Source organism: Apteryx rowi, unplaced genomic scaffold, assembly GCF_003343035.1.
Source record: "Apteryx rowi isolate R43461 unplaced genomic scaffold, aptRow1 scaffold_15, whole genome shotgun sequence".
NCBI classification, from domain to species: Eukaryota; Metazoa; Chordata; class Aves; order Apterygiformes; family Apterygidae; genus Apteryx; species Apteryx rowi.
This window is the reverse complement of record NW_020447752.1, coordinates 5,184,374-5,211,271: the sequence shown is the minus strand read 5'-3', so window position 1 is coordinate 5,211,271 and position 26,898 is coordinate 5,184,374. Positions and strand designations below refer to the sequence as shown.

The window sequence follows — 26,898 nt, the reverse complement described above, 5'->3', positions numbered from 1 at the left end:
CTCCAATGCCTGTGCCCATCTTTCCTTGCCCTTGCTTGCCCCTCTGCATTGCAAATGCTGTTTTTGCTGCCCTCTCATCCTCCCTGTTCCTCCTCCTCCTCTGCCACAGCATCCCTTCATCTCCCCAGGCTTTGGCCATGCTTTTTTTTCCTTCACTTCTTCCCTACTCCTCCAAGTGCTGATGCGGGAGACGTGGCCCTGGGTGGGCTCCCTCTGCCTCACTCTCCCTGGCGATGCACCCACTAGTTGGTACCTGTCTGATTTACTGAAATGCAATTTGCTGTGCCCTGCTGATACAAGTGAGGCACGGAGGCAAATTGCTGCCAGATCAAAGATGTCCCTAATCAAGGGAAATCTTGCAAGGTCCGTGCTTTTAGCTGATGGCTGTTTTGTGTTACAGAAATATTCCTGATGGATTTCTTTGATACGTTGGTGTGGTCAAGAGGAAAATCACATTCAAAGAGAAATTCAAAAAGGAGGCTATATCAGAGCAGTCACAGCTCCTGTAAATCTCTGTCTTTGTTCTGGGTTTATTTTTAGGTTGTATACCAATCCTATGTAGAAGTTCGACCCAGTGGTGGTCTTTATGGTGCAGGTCACTRGCAAGCAGCCAGGACGTAGCCATAGTAACACCGTAATCAATGCCGAGTACTCCAGGTCTCTCAGCAAAAAGTGCTGGGATGAGTAGGAATTATGAATAATTGCTCTTTTCTAGAATTCATAACTGATTTCCAGAGGTTACCCAACAGTCAAGCGGTTGCTCTCCCCCTACATCCAATAACTGTGGATAGTGGGGAGAAAAGTGATCATTATGCCAAAGTAATGAGCAAAGAGGTCAGAAAGTTTGATAAGAGCAGGAGAAGTCATTTTCTGTGATATCATTAGCAGTATTTTAGAGAGCAGGTTTAGTAATTGCTATGGTAATTCTGAATGGCTTTTGACTGTGAGAACATGTAGGTAATTTTTTAAAGTTAGCATCTTTGCTAGTGGGAGAGAATTTCATTAAAACAAAGCAGCAGGGTGCTGCAGAGGGGCACGGATGGTGCTTGGGGGAAGCAGCGGTTCTGCTCTGTGCTGCGTGACTTTGCAGCTCCCTCCTCCGGGCCTCAGTTTTTCTTCTCAGAATGGTCTATGGTGACTTGTATGCATCAGTGAGCAAGCACACGAGGGAACTGGGAATCTCAGCAATTAGCTGGATACCGAGGTGATGTCTCAGACAGGGCAAATCAGTTTTATAAATATCCCACTGTAGGCAAGTCTGTACAACAAACAAGCATCATATGTTTGTTACTGCTGCGCAAGCAACAATTCAGAAATGGAAGCAAATGCTCTTTGTCTGGGCAAATCCAAAGTTTGCTTGAGTGGGTCCTGGTTTTATGAGTATGAGATCTAACTCGGGGCTAATGGCAGAACTTCAGAGGTTTCCTCGGGAGCACGGGCAAGCCACAGCATGGTGGGGTTTTCCAGGGTGTTTTTGAGCAGAGTCGTTGATACTCCCGTGGTTTTCATGAGAAGCTTTTAACCCTCCAGAAACTGCGTTCCCCTACAAATCTGTATGCATGCAGATATACTTGCGTTTTCACCAAGCTGATGAAAAATTAGCTGCCCCCAGCTATGCCGCTTCTCTTCAGCTTTTGCTGGGTCTTCATTTGCACTCAAATGAAGCTTTGCTTCGGAGCTGCCATTTATCCAGGTAGGTTAGAAAGAACAAGGTGGCAAATCCACGTGTGCTGGAGAGCGAAGGAGGATGGGGGGACAATTTGTTTTCAGTGTTTTGCTGGGACTTCAGTTCTTCCTTTGTTCCCTCTAGGTGCAAACAGATGACTTACCCCGATGACCTGCCCCAGATCTCCGTGGTCTTTATATTTGTCAACGAGGCGCTGTCCGTCATCCTGCGCTCCGTGCACAGCGTTGTGAATCACACCCCGTCGCACTTGCTCAAAGAGATCATTCTGGTGGATGACAACAGTGACAATGGTGAACACACGTAACTTTTCCTCTAAGTACTGTGTCCTGTGTCCCTAATGGATGTGAAATGCAAATCAAAAGGAGTTTGGTTACTTCAGGCTTGAGTGCATTTTTTTAATGTTGGACTGAAACAGTATTGAGTCAGTCTGCATTTAAACAGCTGGGGAGGAAGGTCGTATGTGCAACCACTGATTTATGGCCCAATAATAAGTTGATATAAATTAACTTACCTCCTTTGAAGTCAGTAGAATTTGCAAGAGTTTGTTTCTTTGATGAGGTGGTCAATTGGCCAGTTTCACAAAGCTATGAATAAATATTTATTATTTATATAACAAATAAACGTTATGTGGATAAACCCTGCTGATTTCATTGGAATTCCCCGTGGGATGAATGGCATTTGTACAGGCAATCTTAATATAGAAACAACCCTTTTCTCCAAGTTTTCAGGTCCAGAAGAATATCGTCATTAACAGACCAAAAGTTTAAATTCTGCTTCCAAAGAAAAGTAAGGCTACAGATTCTCCTTAAAGATAGTTTCAGCTCTTACATGGAAGCACACCCTGCTTTTGCTTGATTTATCTGGGTGTTAATAATACTGGATTTTGCTTTTGCTTTTGCTTTTTTTTTTTTGATGTAGGAAATAAATTAGATCTGAGAATGAAACAACAAAATGGACACACAGCACCTGCAACTTGCAGGTCATGTAATTCATTAATGTAAAAATAGCACTTCTATTAACAGCCATCAAAGTGAAAACACGCATGAGCATGTGTAGGCTGCTAGTGATCCGCGTGTTTTGTAGGACACTAGGGCAAGAAGCGCCTATAGGAGGCAGGTGGCTGATGGAGTTGTTGTGTTTCAAGTTGTTAGAGCTTAGACTCCTAGAACTGTTGCAGCTTCTCAAATCATATTTGTTAAAATAAGGCTTCAGGTTTAGCATTTCCTCCACTACTCAAGAGCTTTAAAACTTTCAGTTTTTAGTTGCTGTTCTTTTTCAAGAACCCCAAAGAGAACAGAGGATTGAAACAAACCATTAAAATACAAGTAAGCCCCAAAATAGATAGGTTCAAGAAACCTCTTGTCCAATTCTGCTTTCAGTCACAGCAGTGTAACCTGTGGAGTAGATATCTAAGACTGCAAAGTGTTTCAGTCRGTGTAATACAGAGAATTGGACTCATGGTTTCTCAGTGAGCTCTTATGTGACTTTTCTCCATCGTTCTTCTAGGTAAGTGGAGATTTATCAGGTCTTTGATTTGGATGCTGATGATTCTGCTGTGTTATATGGATCAGAAAAATGAAGTTTCTCATGTCTTGGAAGCTTCTACTGGTTTTCTTAATAAATATATATGAGTAAAAGTCTCATTGCAAATAAGTTGTAGCATAAATGGATTACTAAACTAGACTGATTTTTTTTAAATATGTAGACCATTTTAGTAATTTGCCTGTTTATAAGCCTATTGAAATGAAGCTGAATAAAGGAGTGAAGGAGTTCTGCCCTACCTGTGGCTGAATGCCTGAAACTGAACAGAGAAAAAGGAGTCTGTTTGAAATRTTCAATGTTTGTTTAGCTTAAAGAGTAAGAAGCCTGGTGTTGAGGAGTCTTAATTATATTTAAGGGGAAAGCCTTAAAATTAAGGGAAATTGATTCTGATCTGAATAAGGTCTTAATGCAAAATCCATTGAAGTTGCTTGTCAAACTCTTACTGATCAGCATAAATCCACCAGTCTTCCATGTTATACTGCCGTAGGGTCAGAATTGCTCCTGTAGAGGCCACTTGCAGCCTGCTGGAAATGATCAGAGTGTTAGAACAGTAATTATTTTTAAAAACATTTAGACAAACTACCTCTCTAAAACAATATGCACATCCTTGAGGCCATATTATACCTGTGTGAGTCTACAGTAACTGCTCTGATGTGTATAGGGTTTCTCCTAGCTGATATCCCTGGAACTGATCCTTGCCACAGTTGCAGTACTTGGTTTGTATTCGTGAAGGTGACTAAAGATTTGGGAATATTTAAGAATTTCTTTCCCTGAATAAATCAGATTCAAATGTAATATCATAAGGCTATGGTTTTTTTTAATTCTGAATATTTTTGTGTTTCTTTGCCCTACAGTTGAGCTAAAATTTAATCTGGACCAGTACGTCAATAAGCGATACCCAGGCCTGGTGAAAATAGTGCGCAATAACAAACGCGAAGGACTGATTCGAGCCAGAATCCAGGGCTGGAAAGCAGCAACCTCTCCTATCGTTGGTTTCTTCGACGCTCATGTTGAGTTCAACATTGGCTGGTAAGAAGTTTTGATAATAATGTTCTTGTCTTACATTYTGTATTCCCGCAGGAAGAGCAGTACCATTACCCTGTGCCCTGCCTCTCAAAGGCTGGAAAAGAGATTGGCTCAGCCACAGGGGAGCTGCAGAACTGCAAGGATGAGATGGCTGTAGGCTGGTGTTATCACATTAGCAATTACATTTGAATATTATTCTTGATTGTTGCAACATCACTGACAGTCTTCTGCAAGGGCTGCAAGATCCATTAAAAGCTGCTGTCCCGGCTCTAGCACAACTTGCTGGAAAGGGAAGCAGTTTAAACTGCCGTGAACCAGAGGCCTCCAAAGCAGGCAAATGGGGAAACMCCTTTAAGGAGGTTCTGAGCTCAAGGCAGATGGATGCTTTCAAGTACTTGTATTTYATCTCCTTGTCATTTTCTATCATTTCTTCTTAGAAACTTGAATACAAACCTGATTTCCTCATAAATTTTCTTGCATTTACATTTGAGGGAAACATTGAATTATCTCCTGTGTTTTTAATGGGGCTTGAAATTAGCACACCTTTCCTCATCCCCTTTGTTTTGCAAGGGAGCAATATTAACTCTGGTAAGCAGTTTTCAGCTTAATGGGCCAGATCTTCAGCTGGAGTAAATCTTTGCAGCACCACTCAGTGGCCAATATTTGGCATTACTGGAAGTCAGGTCTGACGGAACTGATATGTACAGTCAGCTGAAAAAGGGCTTTGGGGACCTGCAGTATGTGAAATGTATATTTTTGAAAGTGGGGCTGCTATTTGATAATGATGATGCAGGATTACAGTGGAGCTGATTGTGCTCTGCGGTTCTGGGAGATATCCCGAATTTAAAACTTAAAAATAGCTGCACTTAAAAACAGAGAGAAATTTAGTTGCAAAGGAATGGAGTGTTTATTTTTATATGTTCATGAATATCTTTATCAAATGGAAGCTGCAATAAAATAAGTCTTGTTGTAGTGCACCTGGTTTATATTCATCCTTTCTTTTTTCCCATCAAGCACTATAACAGCAGTTGTAGTAATTTTCTGTAAGCTTAAGAGCTGAGTTTAATTTATTTATTTACTTTTAAGCAACTGTATCTTTCAAGTCATTGCAAATGTGAAYGTAGAGTAGTATCAGCTACTGGACAGAATCTGGGACTGAAACCTGGCAGTGGTGAGAGCATGCTCTRGGTGCTCTCCTGGGCACACTCAGGAAAACACATTTACAGAATCTGTTGATCCACTCAACTGATATAGCTGTTTTTCTAAAACAAAGGCCACCCTCTGGTCCGCTTTGTGCTGAGATAAATTCAGCTGTCTTTGCAACAGGGATGGTCAGTCCCTCACTACATTCTTCCCTGAGCTTTATGGGCACATTGCCTTGCCCATCTCCTCTGAGCCTTCTTCCGCTRTTYGGGTTTATTGGTTGGTCACAGCAGTAAATGAAAGTGTGTGTGTATCCAAGAAAAAAGGTATTTGTGGTTACTGCATCCTTTTCAGTATATGCTCCCCTCAACAAATGCATTTTAAGTTTCAGTAATACTGTTGAACCTATCTCTGCAGCTGCTTTGAGACAGCTTTGCTTCTGGAGTAGCTACAGAAGATGAATGAGAATAGCAAACATGCATCAGAAGCGTAATACCTCTTTCTTTCAGAGTAACCCGTGAAGGCTAACAGTGTTCCCTTTTAGTATTCCCACAATTCTTCCCCTCCGCCTTTGGGCCCACAGGCAACCATMTCCATCCTTCTTCTATCTGTTTCCTCCTAGTTTTAATTCTGTCCCTCTACAAGTGCTCATGTGATGGCCTGTCATCTTGAGTTTCATCTCATCACCTTCCACTTAGGAGGGACTGGAAGGACAGCTTCCTTCTGGGCAGCTTTAACTTTTCCCACCAGGTTAGCATTACCCCTATCACATAACAGTATAAACTTGGTAGTCATGCATATCTTGTTAAAGCACTGCTGTTCTTTTCTCCTAGTTAGTCTCTCCTTTTGGGTGAACATTTCCCCCCATTTTAAGTGTATATTCATGTATTCAGAGGCCACGTGGATTGCTCCCCCTCAGAGCTGTCTATGGATTATTTGTGAGTTAATTAAAAAGAAGCCAATTCTTTTTCCTGCAGAAAAGAACATTAGCTTTTTGTTTGGTTTATGTTCCATCTGAAAGTCAAGTATCTATAGTGCAATTTTAGTTTTCCACTCAATGGCTGCTTTATCTGCTTAATCAGTTGGAAGATTAATTCGTAAAGAATCAGAGGAGGTCTTTATCACTTTCTTATGAAACATGCAGGACTGTGACAACAAAAAAACTTTCCGTTAAACAATTGTTGCCTCATTTAAGGATGAACTTTTGCCTTATATTGCACTAGAGAATTTTACAGACTTTCATAGCAAAACTCTCCAGGGGCACCACTTCTAAACTAAAATACAGTCTGGTAGGATATATTAAAAAAAAAAAAAACCTCTACAACCTGGCAGGTCAAATTAACTATTGAATTATTTATTTTACTGTGCTTAATTGCTGCTTTTTTGCCTCTCAGGTGTTGAAACAGATTAGTGCAGAGCAGAGATTTTCTACTGATCTGTTCCCCTTAAGACATCTGGTAGTGTGAGCTAATTCTACTGCTCAGACAGTAAGAGTAGAGAGGACTAGGTAAAAGGGCAGCCATTACTATTAATTCTCAAATGGAATTTTAAATGAAAAGTATGTAAAAATTTCCCTGTACAGTTTGTATGTAAAATTCTGCCTGTCCTGCAGTAGCACCACTTCTGTTTTTAATGGCTACTCACTGTCAACAGAAGTCAGTGTCTAGAGCAGCATCCCGGCAGAACCGATAGCAATGTAATGCTCTGAGCTCTCAAAATACACCCATGAATATTCACTGCTGGAGACGGCCTTCCTCTCTTCCTGGCTGCTGCTCTCTGCAGTCGGAAAGGCAGTGGGACAAGTGTCCTGGGGTTGCACGATTGCAAGGGGAAGTACTAATGGCCAAGAGGTGAACAGGAACAAGGTGGAAGGTGGCTCCCTGTGAAGGCAGCAGGATCATATTGCAGCTACATTTTATTCTTGCTCCTGGCAGGGCTCAGCAAGGACAGTGGCACATGGACATGCTTAAAACCCCTGGCRCTTGTCAAGTGCACTCATTTCAGTCTTAGCATAAAGCAGGATCTGCTCTCCCACTGTCGTGTTAGCTCAGAAAAGACAAAAGGACTTTTTTTTTTTCTTTTTCCAGTACTCTTGGAAATTGCTGTTCTGTGGTCCTCAGTCCCAGTTAGTTTTCTATGTATTGTACGGCTATGATGGGGAAAAGTAGCTACTTTCCCTCTGCCTGTATTTTTAACTATGGTTTCCAGAGAAAGCCATGTTACGCGGTTGTGCTGGGATGGAAATGCATCTGTCTGTCAGTCTCCAGTTTCAGCCAGATCTGACAGAAGGCGAAAGGTCTCGGAGAGATTACATTCCTAGAGGAGCTGTGGAAGCAGGCAATTGAATAGTGCTCCAAATCAGTACTGCTACTGAGAGGCTGCAGCATGAATTCATAGTGGAGATAGCTGTTAAAAGCACCCCAAATATGAGGGAAATGTGGGTGMAAGTTTGCACCTGATCAGCCATATGATCTACCCAAGGAGAGAGATGGTTGCAGTGTGCCAGACCTCATAAAGTCCGTTATTCACCAATCATCTCTGATGCTTCCTAATTTTGTGTCCTGTATTTTATAGGCAATACCCTTTTAGAGCAGGAAAAGGCCAGGAGTACGGTGGAATTTGAATAAAATTTAATGAGAAGAGTAAATGGAAACAGATGGTTCTGGAAAGATGAACGATGGGAGAATGTCTATGTTGTGATACTGGAAAAGCATTACTAAAAGGCTCCAGTGAACGGGAATATAGGAGGAGGTCCATATTTGACAGTTTACTGGAAAGGCAGCTATTTCTGTCTTTAAAAATGTACCTTTGCAGAAGGTCATACATTCCTGTTTGTGGGTATATTTAAGTCTGTAAAGTTCAGTTTTCCCTTCATGCCACTCAAGATTTCAGCAGTCTTGCTCTGCGAGTTTTGTATTAAGTCCACCCATTGTGCATTAAGCAGTACGCAGTAACACTGGGTACGGAGCATCTCATCCTAGCTGCTAATTGTGTTGCTGGAGACGTAGAGCATTATATAGCCTCCTGCCTTTGAAAGATGGGAGAGAATGTGACAAGAAGAGAACTGGAACACATGATGTTGGGGATCAGAAGAGAAAAGATGGCAGAGAATGGGGTGTTAATTCTCTGGGTGAGAAAGAGGACACGTTGAGTGAAGGAGGGCAGAAATCGGTAAGTGAAAGACAGAGACAACAATATATTGGCAGCCATAAAGAGAGTGCTAGGAGGCATAAAAGAGACATAATGATTGAGTATTATACTTGCTTCCTATCTTAGGAATTACTCTTGCACATATCACAGAGGTAATATTGGAGCACTGAATGGAGTTATGCAGTACTGTAGTAATTAAAATTTTGCCAGACAAAGGGGAAGTATCAATGAGGAAACGGTGGAATACAAGAATTTCATCAAAAAATTTCAATATACCAGAGAGACAGGGAGAACCTGACATGAGAAAGGASCTGAATTACACATCTAGTGTCCTTCAGTCTGTGCCACACACAGACCATTATTATAGATTATCCCTGAAGTTGGCAGTGCTTTAAAAAGATAGAAAATGGGGATTTTAATGAACTAAGAGGAAGAGCTAAAGATCAAGATCCCCAGGTCTGTGGATAATACTTTATAGGTGCTATTTTATACTGTAATGTGTAGTGCGGTTTGTTGTAGTGGCTCTAAGTAACGGATTCTCAAAAAAGTATGTGAAGCAAAGAGGGATCTGATTTCCTCCTAAACTTCAACTGTCTTTGTTCATCCCAACTACTCTGTAACGGAGACACGGTTACGCTTTGGTAGGGCAAAGCCACAAGTGCTTTTCTCCCCACTGAAAGTTCCCCTGTTAATGTTTTCAGGCAATATATTATAAGCTGGACTCTACCAGCAGGTAAACTCTCCATGTTGCTTTTCCAGTTGAGCTCACATGGCTCTTTGGAGCACCTCCAAGGTCCTCATGGATCATCCCTTCTAATAAGAGAGTGCTGAAGGTGAGGGTAGTAGTTCCTAGTCCTTGTCCTGTGCAGTTCCTCCCCTGCTGAGGGTTCACAGGTATCACTCCTGCTCAGGATGCAGTTTATTACATCATCCCTGGTATCGTGCTGAGTTGGACCTGGGAAGTTTTATTTAGGTGCTTATGCAGATGCAAAGGAGAGGACATGATTATTGAGGGAGCTTCTCCATTTCCAAAGCCTTTACTACTCACTTAGGATGAATCTGGTAACTTAATGGAATACATGTTTCAGATAGCAAGTGTCCTAATATTAGCTGAGTAAAGAGGGAAGCATGCAAGAGGCCATGTGGGCTTTTTGGATGTACGGGGAAGTGCCAGCTTGCATTCAGAGGACATGCCAGAAAAGCAGCTTCAACTATTCATCTACCTAAACAACCTAGACYGTTCATTGAAGCATCCTCATTGCTTTTCAGTGGTGCAGAAAAGAGCTATTCAGATTTGGCAGCCAAATGGCTGATCTTTAACTTTCCAGCAGGCATTTCTGCAGCGTTCACCCCGTTCTGGCTGGGGGTTGCAGGTCTGGAAGCTCGCAGGGCCTAGAGGAACGCTGATAGAGATGTCAGGTGCAACAGATGGGGAATTTGCTCTCTCAGAGAGCGAGGAAGGGAGTATGATTTTCTTTTTTTTTTTTCAGTGCTCTGAACACTTATTTACRGGAAAGATATTCCGCATGAAATATTCCTCGCTTGGCCTCAGTGAAAAATTATATATGTCAGTAGATTTGCTTGTCTGCATCTGATAAATGTATATTGTCAGTGAAATCTGAGGCAGCATATAAAWTCACATGCAAAATAAGCTTTCAATTTACACAGAATTTTTTCTTCAATTTCTGTGTTAAGTTTTTGCTTCATGATAGCAAGCAGTGGTGCAGCCAAAGTACAGTGTTAAACCCACTGAGCAATAAAATCTAACAGGTGAGACCACGTTGTCTTTCATTTATGTCATATATGGAAGAGCGCTTACTAGAAGAAAAAGGAATTCTGTTTTRTGAAAAGTAAAAAGCAAAAAAAGGAGGGGGGATGTTTTTAATATTAGTTCTTCATTTTTTATTGGAGTAAAAATTAGAATGGTGATGATAGGAAGAAAAGACATACACTTATCTCAGAACAACCCAAAGTCTAGGATAGTAGGGTGATCAYTTGTGACAGGGACAGAATTTAGGAGAAAACTTTCCCAACACAATCCCTGTCACTTAGGAGGTGGTTGGGTTTTGGACATATTCAGAAGAAATGTCATTTAGAAACAGAAGGGGATATTGACAGATGCATAATATAATCGATCTACCTAAGAACTGACAGGAGYTCTAGGTATTCGGGGCGAGCTCCTTGGTCGATGCATGTTGGCAAAGCTTCATGGATGTTGTGAAGTCCATTGAAGCGAGAGAGTTGTACAGCTGAGGCTCTGGCCTGCAGAATGCATATGATTGCTCTTAGATCACGTGTTTATTCTTGTGTTTTGCCTTTTAAAAAGTCTACTTGAAGTCAGCAGGTGGCTTTACATATTTAAAGGGAGAATTATATAATCATGTGTGCTGAGGAGCTCATTACTAACTAGTTTCATCTGTGCTTGGGAAGAAGCTGTTCTTTTTAGCTTTGTGAAAAAACAGACTTTCCCATTGGCATAGACACTCTGACAATCTGATTAGGATGTAAGATGGCATACAATTTTTGTTTGCTGTGATTTCCTCTGGCATTTGAGCTGCTCTGAGTTGGCCCAGTGTTAAACACAGAATGCATGTATGTTCAGAGGTGGACTTACAACGGGATTAGAGAAGTCAGTCTGAGCACAGTATGACCCCGCCATTGCTCTCGGTCTCCTTACTGGCTTACTTTATACTCTGGGTTAAATTCTGCCTTCCAATTCTTTTACCAACTCTCGTGTTTCTCTTGGGAGTGCTTATTGTTTGAGGCCCACAGTACTGGCTGTGCTAGAGCTTCTTCCGAAGTCAACGTGGGTGCTCAGCACCTTGGAAAATCCAGACCCACCAGTAGGCAAAAGCATTAAATGCATGAAATGTATGTGCTGTTTTCCGTGATATACTCCACAGTCTTTGACAAATCAAGACAACCTTTTGTTGTGATTCTGCTCCTGATCAAGGATTCCTTCCACAAATTCCCCATGAGAGTTTCTGCAAGAAGGAGTTGCTTAGCAAAGCACCCGTTGTGGATGTGCCTGCCAGCACGTCCTTGTACCTGTGGGGAGCCTGCTGAAATCATGGGAAAGCCATATGCTTTACAGAGTTTCAACCGTGCACTGTCAGCCGCAGGGCTGAGGCCTGGGAATGAGACTTCAGCAGTGTGCAACTAAATTTCTGAAACTGGAAATAAATCCCAATTAAAAATACCCATTAGCCYAGTGGAGTCTATAAGAGAACTAAATTTACTGTTCTCTCTCTTCTGGTTATAGCCATCCAGTAGCAGTCTATTCAGAAAGAGAGGAGAATGCTGACAAATACATATTTTTAGAGGGGACGAAAGGGAAGAACGTTTTTGTCACACAAATTCCAGCCAGAATAGTCTGCTAGGTTTTTATTAGATGTAAAAAACCTGGACAGGGCCAAGCACTACCTTTAAAGCTGAATGTTGCGATTATGTTTAGGTTACAGAAATCCATCATGTCTGTGAATATGCCTTGGAGAGTTTTTCCTCTTGTTCCGATTAATAATTTGTCAACAGTATGTGCTACTAAGTGCCTATAAAGTATGCTGACTTAGATACAGGCTAGGAACCTAATATTTCTGCATCTGTGAAAAATAGGGATGAATCTCAAAATTCACATCTGGCTCATGTACCTAATCAGTCAGGACTGAATCCTGCCTCACTGCCACCACTAGCAGTTCTGACAAGAGTTCAACACTGGAAATGCTGATGGAAGTAATTAGGGTTCAGTAATGTCTGTGGAAAGAAAACACTCCAGGACCATACTGCAGCTCATCAGCACAGCACATTGCTCTCTTGGACTTCACCRCTCTCTTTCACTCTTTCCTTTTTGTCCTAGGAGCTGCCAGGAGCACCTGACTTCTCCAAATGCATAGTGGAGAAGACAAGACAAGAGGGAAAAAAATCAGGAAAAGAACATTAATGTCTATAAAGAGGATGAGTAAATCCACATAATAATTTAGAAACTTAAATTTGGGGGGAAAATAGAAATTACTAGGAAAGATTTCGTCTTAATCCTTTCAAAAACCCTAACCAATTAGTCAAAGCCAGAATTACCAGCTAAGTTGACAAGGGACAGTGCTACTCAGCCCACAGAAACAGGTGATTGGATAAGTCCATTGAGTCCAATAGAATTATGCAAAGGCTGGACTTTGCTAGCAATGCCTAGCAATAAAAAATGACTCACGTTTCATGGATTACTTAAGATAAGCAATGTAAATGCAGTGCATTATCCAGTCCTGTTGAAGCTTACTGCACTTCTTCTGGCTATCCAATTACCTAGGCATCTTGGCAGGTAGAAAAGCAGAGCGCAAGCAGTTTCAGTGGTGTGAGGGCATTGGCAGAATCTGAGGTTCAAATATTCCTGTAGATCTCATTGAGATGAACTAGGACTTGGTGTCTGAATATCCCTCTCCCAGTCACCTCAATGGGATGGGAAGTTGATAAAATGCAGTTTCAGCAGTTGCTTTCATGCTGATTCATTCTGTATGCTTGGCATGGTATTGTACTTCATCTGTAATGTAAGGGTAGGGATACCAACACTGTAGTAATATCTTCAACATTTACATTTCTTGTGTGCAAGAGCCTGAAGTAGAACTTCAGCCATCACATGGGCAGGTCTCAGGTACCTCAGAGTTCATGCAAGTTCAGAATCTGAAACATCTGATTGGTAGATTGATAGACATTCATGAAATTTCATCATACAGTTTGGTCAGACTCTTGTATCAGACTCCAGAGATCCCCTTGTGTGTCATTCTGCTACAAAGCATTGAGTCAGGTGGTAATAAAACTCAGGCCATACACCTTGATAAACAGGGGACTTCAGTCAGCTACTGAACCAAGGATGTAGTTTGTCATGTCTAATATGATAGCAGTACCAGAGTTGGGAATGGATTGTTTTTTTCTGTTATGAAGAAAATGATGAGGACCTTGCTTAGTATTTCCAAGGCACAAGTATCAGATGAACATGATAATCACAACATGATTGAGGGCTGAAAATCAGAGTGTGTGTTAATATTTTCTTCATGTCCTTTCTCTCACCGTTATTGGGGATGGATTTAAACAGCACAATTTTAAATGTCTTGCAAAGTAGCAGTCTAAATTCCCCTTACAGTCAAAATAGACTCCTTTGGAACATTATTCATCTCACCTATTTTCAGTGTCTACCTTATTATGAGAAGAATCTTACTATAAAAGTGCCTGTGTCTGCCTCTGTCTGCTGAGTACGAAGGAAGTTCAGGCAATTACCTTGGATGTAGAGGTCTGTGTTGTAGACATCTGACATTAAGGGAGAAGAATTCTGCATCTCTTTTGGCTTTTATCTTTACATGATCTCAATCTACCCTTCAAAGTAAGATACTTGACAAAATAAGTGCACAAGGAAGAAGTCTAGGAGTACATGTAGAAATTTCAGAATAACTTTAAGCATGATGGACCGTATGGTTAAAGGGCYCTGTTTTGTATGAACATAAATGTCCATGAAATTGAGGACCTTAAAATTTGGTGACCAAAGAACACTAATGAAGAAAGGTAAAGTAGGTTTAAAATCTCCCAGTCTTTCCTTGCTTTTCAAAGACCTGTTTGCTGTAACAGGTATGAATAGGAATGACAGAATTTGATTCTTATAGAGGGAGCACATTTACAGATTTTTGCTTCAAAAAGCATGCAGTCAGTTTTCTTGCATTTGCAGAGCAGATCTGGAGAGACTAGGCTCAAAAATAATGTGTTCTTGCAGATTATGGGAGTGACTGCATGCAGCAGCTCTGTGTCCTGTGATACGCACAAGATCTGGCTAGAGGATCCAGTCCCTCTGCTCTGTGTCTTCCCTTCTGCACCAAATCTGTCCAAGCAATGCCCAAGGGATGCAGGAGTGCACCATCTTCTGAGATGTCATTTGGTTTGCAAGGGCACTAGAGTCAATTCTGGAATGAGGACCCTGTTAATGGTTATTGTTAATTATTGCAAATTGACTGTGCCAAAAGTAAGGGAGGGTCAGCAAACTGCCCCGAATGACTGCAGTACTGACTAGCTGGGCCTCTCTCTCTCATTCCTCCATGATTATTAAATAAAYGCAGATAGGAGACAGCCCCCAAGGTGAAAGAGCAGCAGGGTCCTCTGCCCTGTTGCCTATCGCTCAGAGCAGGGACAGGGACCCCCTGTCCTCTGGGCTCCTGCTGCAGGTTCTTCCCCCTTGAGAGCGACCTGCTCCAAGGTGATGTGTTTTTCCCACAACCACAAAGAAGAGGAGGTTCCTCTTCCAGACAAGCAGTTAGTGGCCTGTCATTAGTGACATCTATACCTGTTTGGTATTTTGAAAGCTTTAGTTTCTGAGGCCAGAAGGGAGGGGGCGAGCCTCTTGCTGGTAATATACACAGCAATTACCACAGCCACGGATGGAGGCACATGCTTTGTGATGGGAGAAGAGTGCCTGGCTGACGTCTCAGTTATTCTGCTGTAATTTCTTCTGCTGTCTCTAAGCTGATGAGTGCAGATATAATATGAGGAGAACAAAGYAGATTCATCTTTTCCTCATTCTTCCCTGCTTTCTTGGAGTAACAAGAATTTTTCTGTTGGACACCCRCTGTTCTTTAAAGTAGTTAATCTCATAACTATAATCTTGTGTAAATAACAGAAGCTGCTTATCCTGTTTTGGTAGGTCACATTGGCTCATTCTGGGTGTGCRTGAGTGTAGCCTAAAGATCTCATGAATTGGCATTCTGAATAATGTACTGCACTGTCCTGAATTTCTCACAGGTTTCTTGTCTCTCCAACAGAAAAAAAAAATTTTTTTTTACTTTTTGTCTGGGGTGCTGTTCTTTAAATGCCGTGCAACAAAAAAGAAAAAAAATGRCACATGATCCTGCTGATTAAGGAAATATTTTAAAGGCAAAAAGGTATTTAACATCCTGTAAGGGAACAGAGGTCACTGTACCTCCCCTGGCAATGATGCATTTTCATGTTTCTGTGGAGGCCTTTGGTATCTTGCAGGACTGGGCTTAGGCAATAGAAGTGCTGCACCAAAAATTGCCAATGGGCAGGCAGTAGTAAGACAGACCTCAGGCCATTCCAGTCACGAGGGATGCATTGACTTATTCCCAGAATAGATGGAGTAGAGTAACAAAACAGCATATGTTGCATACAGTATGAACAGCTTCTTGTTCGTAACCTTCCTGGCCAGGCTTTCAGGGAGAAGGCAAAGGAGTTCCTGCAACTTGCACAGTGGTTCTTCTCTTCCCACCTTTCTTGTGGTCATCTTTTTTTTCAAGCTTCCGTATTCAATATTTCTAGCATCCAGTTGATTAAATTCAAATGTCATTTTTCTGGAGGAATCCAAATAAAACCAGTTTAATTCTCTTTGACTTCTTTCCAGATGAAATACTGCAACACCTTGTCTTTTTGTCAGATATGCCCTTGTTTTACATTGTTTTGTGGTGTTTTATTTGCAGTAGCTCATCACCAATAATCAAGGGCATCACTGAATCTGTCTCTTTGTACTGATGGAGGGGCAGGTAGGAAAGAAGGAAGTGGTAACAAGACCTCATTTAAGTGAAATGGAGTCCATGTATGCAAAATAGGAACACATTGGTTATATTCAAGTACAGAGAAAATGCTGTTTCCTTACAGAAGAAATCAGAAATGTTGCGATACTTCAGTTTTAGATAGTGGAGGATGAAAATGGAGGTTGAATTAATTTCCTAACTTATCCCTTTCTGTTAGCCTACACAAGAAAATATATGGTAACAAACAAAACATAAAGTAGCAGAACTGAAACTACAAAGGAACAATTGCCTTTTAACCAACAGCAAAAGAATAATGAGAAAAAAATCAGTGTTCAAACCCTGACTACCTCTGTGAATCCCAGCAAACCACTATTCCCTCAGAAGAGATAGATGTGAGAGCGCTCTGTAAAATCTTCAAAGCTTATTTCAAGGAGAAACAGTTACAAAAGAGTGAACCAGTGGCTCTTTCTGATGCAGCTGAGAAGAGCTTTCTGCCCTTATGTAAGCCTGCTACCTCTTTGGATTGGTTTCTCTGTAAATTCATAGCAACTTCAGACTACCTTGGCGGCAAATGAATGTTTGCACTGAGGCTTTATCCTTTCCTGAGACGCTTTGGGATGTAGCTTCCGTTGAAAGCACATTGATGTTTTAAAGCCTTTTGAAATGATAGCGCATTTCCTGCAGCTTGCTGCCTTTGCACCATCTGGCAATTGAAACCCTCTCATCACCAAAGAGGTTTTAGAAGGCGTAACGTGGCCACGCTTGTCATTCAAACTAGATCCGATGGGGTCAGTTCTTAGAAAACAAGATTAAAGCCTCTGAGTAACCTTCAGGCTCATTCAGTCCCGGGTGTGGGTGGTGGTGTTCTTCAGGCCTTGTCAGCAAGAGCAGACTGATGTTAATCGCTAGCAGGCGTCCTTGTGGTGTAGCCAGCAGGAGATCATTTACTTCCAGTTGGTGACGGTGTCTCTCAACACGTGCCCAGTGCATGTTGAAATGACGATCTCCAGACCTCAGAATAAGCGTTTGGGAAAACTTTGTGYTGTTAAACCCTGGTAGGGTGCAATGTGGACTAGTGACCTTGAAGATGAAGGACTGTATCACAGTACAGCTCCATGGAGGCAGTAATTCATGTGCTGTTGCTGTGYGAGTTATCCCCCACCAAGCCCCCAGCTTGTTCAGGGTACAACACCTTCAATCGCCCTAGGCTGCRTTACAGGCCGCCATCTCTCTGGGTTGTTGCTTGCTGTGTTAGAGAACTTCACTTCACTGGCTTGTGAAGGGGTACTGGGATTACTGCGTGGCTCTAAAACATTTYGCTATTTTTATTGTTTTCAGGGTGGAACCTGCGCTTACGCGGATCAAAGAAGATCGGAAGCGGATCATCTTACCAGCAATTGACAATATCAAGTACAACACTTTTGAAGTGCAGCAATACGCCAATGCGGCCCACGGCTACAACTGGGGGCTCTGGTGCATGTACATAATCCCACCGCAGGACTGGCTCGATAAAGGGGATGAGTCAGCTCCCATCAGGTAAATCTCCCATGCGCTGTCACTTTGGTGCTAACAATGTTTCCGTCTCAGCTGCCTGCCGAGGGGGGATTTAAGCGAAGTAAAGCTGTAGGTTTTGTGCAGGGATAGTAAAATGAAACTGTGCAAAACAGATGGCTCTGCAAAGTCGTGGATGCGTGTGTCACATCTCAGGGCTGTGCCACAGCACTGTGTATGCAGAAATGCAGGTGCTCTTGTTGTGAAACTGTGTTTCGGGCTCACATTGTGGCCCTTAGTGTTTAGCAGGATCTATATTTTTATCTTTTTTTTTTTTCCCCCCCAGTGGACCCTAGCATGAATATTGAGCCAGCTAAATGTTGTGTGTATGAGAAATGTAGCTATTTTGTATGTGATTTCAAAGAAGCTAGCTTCACTTTGGGGCTGTAGGCAGCATTCTTGGACATCAGCCCAAACCAGAGCTTCCCAGCAGCACTAGTAGGAGATGTGTTAGCCTTGCCTTGTTGAAGAGTTGCTCTTTTCTTGGAGAGCCTTGCATGTTTTTCTGAATTTTTCCATTGGATGAATTTCAAAAAGAAACTGGACCATGTAGTGAGTGTCATTCTATTTTTTTCTGTGAGGTAACATTTTACCTGACAAAAGTGGTTTTTTTTAAGGAAATACTTTTTCAGGAATAGTGATGGTGTTTTTGAATTGTTACTGTCACAGTAGGAAAACAGGAACAGAGGAGAAAGGAGGTTTTTTTCCACTTTGTTTGAAATTCATGTCTGCTAGCCCTTCCTCTCTGGTGCAGATGGCTGTCTCGCAGCTCCTCTGAGATGTACCATGCTGGATGAAGGTTACTATTTTTAGTAACTGTTGAAATAAATGCTATAAAAATATGAAGCCTGAACATGCACTTGTGGCTTCTTTGCCCTATTTTTGATGTTTCTTAGGAAGAATTCAAATTACCACCTTAGGGTCATCTTCATCTTGATGTACATCAGTCTCATCCTAAAGTGAGCTGAAACTCTCCTGTGTCGTCCCAGCGGAGGCTCTGGCAGAGCTGATGCTCAGCTTTCCTTTCCTTCCATCACAGAGCTTGACCTGTCAAGTCCCGAGTAGTCCATTTCCAATCCATCACTTCAAACAACATACCCAACTGAAAGCATCCAAGTGGCCTTATGGAAGTAAAAGGATGTAGATGGACTGCTCACATTTCTAAGTGTTTGGTTGGATTGGGCCATCTTGCAGGATCCAGCCCTCATACAGAGAGTAATATTTCAATCTGTATTTGAGCAAGTTTTGCAAGTTGCTCTTAGGTTCATTCGCATGCCCTGTGATTGCAGAACAGAGCTATACAGTAGCATTAACCTTATTTATCAAAGAACAGCACTGACCTTCATCACTGACCCTTTGCTCAGCTTGAAACCTCAATAAGCAGGGAAGTAATTACTTAGGAAATCAGTTTTCCTGGATAACATGCCCTGCTCTCCTCAAATTGTTTTAAAAGTGCAGGTGTTTTATATCTGTTTCCACTCAGCCCTGAGAAATAGTTTATTGATGAAGAAAAATTAATCAGGTAAAGCTTTCATTTCTGAAATCAGGGTTTCAGGTTTTTTTATTCCCAAGAGGTTTTGCACACTTCATTACTTCCAGTTTATACATGGAATCACTGTATTAATTTTCACATGAGTCGTTTTAGTATTTGAATGTCTTCTGTTCTGGAGACAATGTTCACATAAACCTCAGCAAATTCCTCAGATATGATTTTCAGTGGAGGTAACTAGCACACTCCATAAAGTATGGGAGTTGCATCTGCAAAGCACTTCCAGCAATTCAACCACAGACCTTTTTAATAAGGAATAAGGAATCTCACCCCTGTGACACTGGGAGAGGAGTTAGTTTTCTTTCARCAGTATAGGCCTGCGAAGATGGGCTTTTCTCATGTTTATGTTCAGGTGCTTGCTAGAGTTATACTGGCACAGAGTTGGACTGAATCAGGTCCAAAAAATCAGGCAGAGTAGTGTAGAAATCTGATGCACGTAAGTGGCTGGCTCCCAAGAGCAGCAATTTTATTCTGAGCAGAACCTGAATGAAGAAACTCTCCAACTTGACAATGCATATGCTGCCCAGAGAGAGAGAGATGAGACGAGCGGAGCTAGAGTAGAGCGACCAACTCTTGCTGACAAATACCAGGAGTGCTGAGATGTTCTGATTACATAAGTATCTCTCCTGCAAATCATGAATTACATGCCCTAAAATGCAGAGACCTCAGTGTCGAACCGTGAACACGTACACATCTCCCTGGGAACATGTGCTTGGGAGGCAGTGATCTAAGAGAGTGGAGCATCCACTTTATAGCTACACGRCACTGATTTCTGATGGGCATCCCGAGCAGGAGCACCTGGATGGATTTGCTAAAGCATTTGGCTGTGCTGCTTTGTTATGCCTGGCTATAGAAATACAATGCAATTTTGTGGCCTTTAAGTGATATGTCAGCGTAATTACGGTAATGGAAAGAGAGAAAGTGCGAGTGTTGCTGATGAAAAGGGTCAAGAAGTCTGGCTTTAGAACTGGGGTTTGAAATACAATCACCCATGATGGGAGCTTACTAACTATAAAAATTTTCAGGTGTATTTTCAAAAGGCAGGGGAAATCAAAGGAGTGAGCAGACTTTTGCAAAAATCTCTATTAGTCTGGCACAGACTTTAATTTTGTAATGAGCTTTCTGCGCTCTGTACAGCAACTGTGATTTCCATTTCAGTCTGGTTTGCAAGGCGTGCAGAGTGGTCCACATTGAAGCTGTTTGTGCCTGTTTGGCCCATTCATAAAATTGCAAGACTGTTTATCAGAATGAAAACTCCAAGTTCGTTTAATCCTTGCTGACACTGTCCTTTCTAAGGTTTCTACTGACAGGGTCTTCAGCACGTAGGGTTTTGTTTTGTGTCGGTTTGTGCATTTTATAAAAGAAAAGGCTAATAACTAATAACCCCATGACTGGTTTTGCGGCTGATGTAGCAGAGTACTTACTCCCAGATCTCCAAAGGGATTTAAGATTTTCAGTGGAAAATGTGTGCCCCAGTATCGGTGCGGATCAGAGCCCTGTCATTTGAGATGTTTGGATTGTATGAATAAATATCCTCCATCTGCAGAATTGGGTGAGACATTTAGAAAGTAGAGGCCAATTTCTTTTTTCATCTTGGATTGCACAACAGATGTGCTTACTTCTCCTTTTGTTAGACGTGTGCTGATGTTTGAAGCCTGATCCTCTACCTTCTTGAACACTAATAGCCCTGTGATCCTGCACAGAGCCTTGCGGTGAGGGAACAGGAATTGTCTCTCAAGTCAGGGGGACACAGTATAGACAGTCATGCCAAGCACACACCATAAAACATCAGTTCAGCTGTTGTTGTCCAAGTGACAAAGGGCCGTAAAGTGTAAACAAAGGTAAAGAAATAACAAGAATAAAGTGTCAGACTTGGTAAAGATTTCTGATACAGTTTAAGGTTGGCTCTTATTTTATTCCATGATAATATTCTAAAATTCAGGACAATTGATGTTCCCCAAATCACCTTCCGCAGGTAATCCATTTTGCATGTTTGACATTTGAGATGCAAGATGTCTCTAACGTGAAGATTTAAATGAGGATTGTTATTTTGACATACTGTGTCCATCATGTTGTTTTCCATTTGCATTTCTGAGAACACACTGCCCAAAAACATCCTTATCATCTGGCCACAAACTGCGTAACCAAGAATACTGTTTCAGAGGCTTTCTAATTAATTTGACTATGCATTGAAAGAAGCTCATTTTTTTTCTGTATGCAGAAGATACTATAGTTTTTGGAACAGCAAGGGAGGCATCTGATACCCTGAGCTCTGTCTCTGGCCCTCTTCCCTCGCCTTCCACGATTTGATGGACTGCTCTGTGTTTGATTTCATGATCAGCAGCCACTAACGTTAGATTCATTAGTCAGCCTTGCTCAGCCACGCAGAGCACAGCTTTCGTTTTATCTTCCTCCAGCAGCAGTGGTGCATTACATTGTTGCATATGTTCCCACTTACTGCTTTAATAAGCTATAGCGTGGCACTGGTAGCAATGTGTATAYGCACACACAGAGTCAGCAACTCCTGAAAGCACGTGTCTCTCACTCATTTATAAAAATGAGGGTCTGGCATGCCCAAGCAGAAGTGGTTTTGTTTGTGCTGCCTGCTTTAGCTGAGAGTGTGTGTGACCGTCTCGAATGCGAGTTAGGCCTCATGCTGATCTGTGCCACTCCGGGAAGAAATCCATCTGTGTACCTGAGCTTAGGAAGGGTCTCATCTGAAATGTCCTGGGGGAGGAACCGTGCTGTCATGCAGTAATAAAACTGGTTTATTGATGGCCATCTTTTTAGTTGCTGGCTTATAGGAGCCTACAACAGAGCTGTTTCTTCTTTATTTGTCCAGATTCTGATGGGTATCCTGCCTGTTCCGAAAAATGCGCTTCTGTGGGGCATCAGAAAGTTATTCTTCATCCCTGCTTTCCTGCTTTCCTAGCCAAGCAGTCTCAGTGGCTTTTTTTCCCTTGCTGTAGCTCTCCAAAGGGGTTGACAAGCCTGCCCATCATTAAGCTTGTCATTTTTTTCCTGTAGCTCCTGAACAGCAAATCTGTCCTTGAGTTCTGTTCTCACAGCCTGATGTGACTCTTTATTGTGGAGGACACGATTTGTAAGAAAAAAAAAGTGCTGACAGAGGTACCATGCAGGTTTTTCCACTTACCTGTCAGGCCAGGGGTGACGTACTGCTTAGGAACCTAAATCAAAGAAACGTCCTGCCAATAAAAATGTAAAACTCAAAGATATGGTGTGTGATCTGTCATTCAGGAATCTCTCCGTCTTTCTCTATATGCGTATATACATATATATGCATGTATATATGCATTTGTAGGTCAGTTGTCCTGGAAACGGAACTCGCTGTGTGCTCTGAAAACTGTTTCAAATGTAACTTGACTGCATGCGTGGTGACCTTAAGGCAGAGGGGCAGAGATGTGGAGCGGAGAGGAAGCCCTATCGTTTCGCACGCGGCCTCGCGCTCCTCACTTTCTCCTTCCCTTGTTCTTGATGAAGCCACCCGGCTTCATCTGCAAAGTTGCGAAGACGCAGCCAGGCTCTTGGAGATCTGGCACCTGATTTAGTGCAGCTCTGCTGCTGCTGGTGTTGAGACTGGTACCGTGGGTAGACACAGAGAGCGTTTCCAGCTGCTTTTGCTAAAAGAAAATTGTCTTAACCCAGACCTTACATTTCTGGCTCGTGTGCCCTGCTCCTGGTACCCATCACACCCCGGGTGCTGGCCCTCGCTGTACAGTGCCTCTCTTCACCGTAGCTGCCGCCGCCGTGCCTGCCGCAGCAGCGAGTGGGGAGGGAGGGCGGATCTACCATGGGGAAGTGCCGTTATCTCCGCTTCCTCCCTTTCCCCAGGGTGATCCCCAGAGCAAGGTCTGCCATCAGGTAATTTCCACAAATTGACTATGCTCTGTCTTTCTCCAGTGCAGAATCAATACTGTTCTGTGCTGCGTTTTACGTTTTAGCTGCAAAAGCCATTCTACTGTTTTTCCCACATTATCCTTTGACTGCTGCTGTTAATAATAATTCATGCTTATAGTGTCCTCAGCAGTGTCAAAGAATACTCCACAGATCAATTAAGTCTCCCAACACCTTTGAGGTGTTGGTAATAAATAGACTATTTTGTGATACCTTCCTTCTAAAAATGTCACTGCTTTACAAGAAAAAGTCCATGACTCAAGGGAAAAGGTCCATTTGCATAAAACAGGTGTGCTTTAAGTTAATATATTTTACTTTGCAGCTGTGAAGTGCTAAGGTCATGCACCTTCACACTTACTGCCCCTTGGCTAGTGAGCAGTGTTTAAGACGTGCTAACACAGTTGCTTTTGCTCATATATCCATTTCTGATGTTCAAGGGGAGTCTTTGCACTGTATGAAAAGTGGTAGATACATTGGAGTTTGTTCAGGTACTGGAAAAACCCAGCCATGGCAGCCAAGTGAGGGTCATATGCTTTCTTAGAGGCAGTTTTCTTTAAAAGCGTTTGCAACGTGTCAGTGTTACACTGCAGTCCAGTATAAAACTACCCTACCATATGTTTAAAACACTTTTAAAAGGGCTCTTAAGCTGCTGAGGCAGTTCTGAAACTTTTGTCCAGTATTATTATTTGTGCTTCACAGATGGAGAAACAGAGGCAGAGGGAGGTGACTCACTGAAGACCAGATGAATGACAGAGCTGGGAATAGAGTCAAGGTCTCCCGACTCACAGCACTGTCACCAGCTCACTGGGCTGTGCAATAGCACTATACTTAGTTTACAGTTGGGTCAGTCAAAGCACAGGAAAGTTAAGAGCCTGGGTTTCATGAGGACTAAATGCCCAAAACTCTGGTTGAACAGTGGAAGTATTGACATGCAATATTCAGAAAATTCGGCATAGGGCATCCTAGGCAAGTTCTTCCCCCAAGTCAGGATGTGGCCAGGGGCAGAACCAGAGGCTGCTGAATTCCAGCTGTTCCCACACTGACCACACTCTCGTTCACCTTCTGGGACTGCTGCCATGCAGATGCACAGCGGCTGTGGGTAGCCAAATTCAGGTAGAGAAAGGCACTGACACTAGCAGTTTTTGCTTGGCTTCAGTGGTGAGCTGGATGTGGTTCCCTCTGCCATTGTCCTGCTATTGTTGCCTTCCTGAAATCATTTTTTTTGGTTCTGAATATGCCATGAAGGCTTGTGGGGTCTGCCTGCATTTGAATATGTCAAATTAGAAGAAATAAAACATAGAGAGAARTGAAAAGGCAGTCCTTCTCAGAGGCATTCATCTGCAAGTGATGATTATGTAGTTACATCCAAAATGTATTTCCCACCCCCATTCAATTAACAAGTCAATGTTTTAATGGGCAGAGATGCCAGCTGCAAAAATCCATCCTCCAGGGAGAGAGCTTCCAGCACCTGAGAGCAGCCTACAAAGCCTAGAGGTACCATTCCTCATTAGGAAGGAAGGAGAAACACATCCTCATGGGAGCATCATACTGCTTTAAGGAGCTGCCTCCAGCAGGTTTTTTAGGGGTCTGGAAGGAGAGGAGGTCTAATCACAAACTAGCAGCTCAGGTTTGCAAAGCAGTGGCACTCTGGCCTTTTTCCAATGAAGCCTGTGCTTGCCTTTAAATACATGAAAAGGCAAATGAAGAAAGTGACTGATGTTTCTTTTCCCTCCTTCCCTTTTTATCCTGGTTAAAGTTAAGAAATGCCTAAATGTTCCCTCAAAGGCATATTTCAGAGCTACTAAATTCGCTTTCCTTGGTCATGCCTCTCTTTTATTTCAGTTTCTAGACCAAATTCACTCCTTTATAGCCTAAAAATCATTTTTCAGTGATACAGGATGTGACAGTGGCATGTATGTAGGGTAAATCTAGTCCTCTCTACAGGAGATTTCTCAGCCTCTTTAGGCAAGTCTGTCTTCAGGCATAGCTTCAGGAACTATAAACATGAAGACACATTTTTAGCAAATAGTTTGAATTTATAAAGAACATCCATCTCACAAAGATCCTGGTGTAAGCACTGGTGCCATCTGATGAAGCATGTGCATCACTAGAAAATGGATGTGTCCAGCCAGGAGTACCCGGACCGTGCATAGTTTCTGTAGAGTGCTCAGATCACTTCTCATGGCAGATTGATTCAACAGAGTCTTCACAAATAACAGCGCCAAACAGAGAAGTGCTGGCATTTCTTCCACTTACAAAAAGGGATCCGTGGGGAATGGGAGAGGTCCAAGTACTGAGGCTGCTGGTGGTACCAATAGGGTTCTTAGTAGGGTTTGGGGCTTCTGGCCTCAGTTTCCTCCAGCCCTTTTGAATGAATAGGGGCTGGGGGGCCAGATGAGAGCCTTCACTGCAGTCCAAAGTCATTTGTGAAAACAAAATGCTTGCCTTTGTAAGCATCATTGAATCTAACCCTTCCCAGCCCACGGCCCAAGGAATGTGTCTCACTCTGTAGGGTGCAACGTGAGAGTTAATCAAGCTATTTCAGCTTCTTTGTCAGAAACGGTGCTGATCAAATGTGTTTCTATCAACAGCTGCCTTTTTCAATTATGCAGAGAAAACATGAGTGCAGTGCAGCATAGGCTTGTAATGATCTGAGAGGTTGCAATGGCTTTCAAAGGGAGAAAAAGTGCAAGGAAGAGACGCTGAAGCAGTACCAGTAATGCGAGTGCTACAGCAGAGTCCATTATAGATAAGTAATAGCAGTGCTTCAGCAAATGAACCTTTTCAAGGGTACCAAATAGTTCCTGTCACAGGTTGGACTGTGTGCTGCAGTGTTGGGATATGTATTAGGCCCAGGAGCAAAGAACTGTTTTATCTAACCATATACTTGGCCATTTGTTTGAAGCCTTTTTAACCTCCTGCCATAGAGATGGTGAACTCCTGATGAGAAAAAGGACCTGATGTGATAACACCATTCCAGCAGCCACCTGCTGCTACCAGTGAGATCCACCAATACATTGGCACAAAATGTGTTTGCTTTCCCAGCTAGGGCAGTTTTTCATGTGTGTATGAAACTGCCTTGTGAATATGTCTCTCAGATGTCACTGGTAAATACCTTGTGAATGGCTTTCTGTATAAATTGAAGAAATGTGCAGGTATCATGGGTAAAGGAGAAGTCATAGTGATAGTATAACACAAGTCCATTACAAAGGAGACTTTTTAAAATAGGTTTTAGAGATTTTCCATCATCTTTGTTTCTATACGCCATTCTCATGGTGTATTTATATAAACTCAGGCCATAGGTAGAACATTCTCCGTTCTATTAGAAAATAGAAAACTGGCAAACACCAGACCCTTCCTGATGTCTTTTTACAATAGCACTGTTAGAAATGATGTTGTGTCTGCCAGATGGTCCAGAATTGCCTCCCTTTCAATGGAAGAGGGAGCACAGCTCATTCTTCTAGGTCACCTCCAAAAGTGCTCAGTTTCTGAAATGATTTTACAGGCTACAGTTTCCCTGATTTTGCAGACTGGTCTGCTGGGATCCCACTGAAATGGGTGGCTCTGTCCACAGGCCCTGGATCTGGGCCCATCCTATAGATCAGACTGTGGGATGACTATGTGGGATCTTGCAGGAGGCACTGTGCAACCTGCAGTTGAACTGCAAGTCAAACATGGTGCTGCGGGCTCATGCTGTTTCTCCATGTTAGATTTAGTCAAGTTTAAATTTTGAAATTTTGAGCAATAGTAACAAAACCTAGTTCCTACTTTGCTTTTTGAGGGGGCAGGTGTTGTGACTGATGTAGAGAAAGTGTTGGCAA

General features: G+C 42.4%; 1 protein-coding gene across 1 annotated transcript in view; it reads left to right on the top strand.

Moving 5' to 3' along the window:
* The window catches only part of GALNT9 (polypeptide N-acetylgalactosaminyltransferase 9), a 157,922-nt gene that overhangs the window by 54,384 nt on the left and 76,640 nt on the right, over positions 1-26,898 (top strand). Inside the window, exons 3-5 of the mRNA XM_026058798.1 lie at positions 1,811-1,977; positions 4,084-4,258; positions 17,401-17,598. Coding sequence (XP_025914583.1) covers positions 1,811-1,977; positions 4,084-4,258; positions 17,401-17,598 — 540 coding nt within the window. The remainder of the gene's footprint in view (positions 1-1,810; positions 1,978-4,083; positions 4,259-17,400; positions 17,599-26,898) is intronic.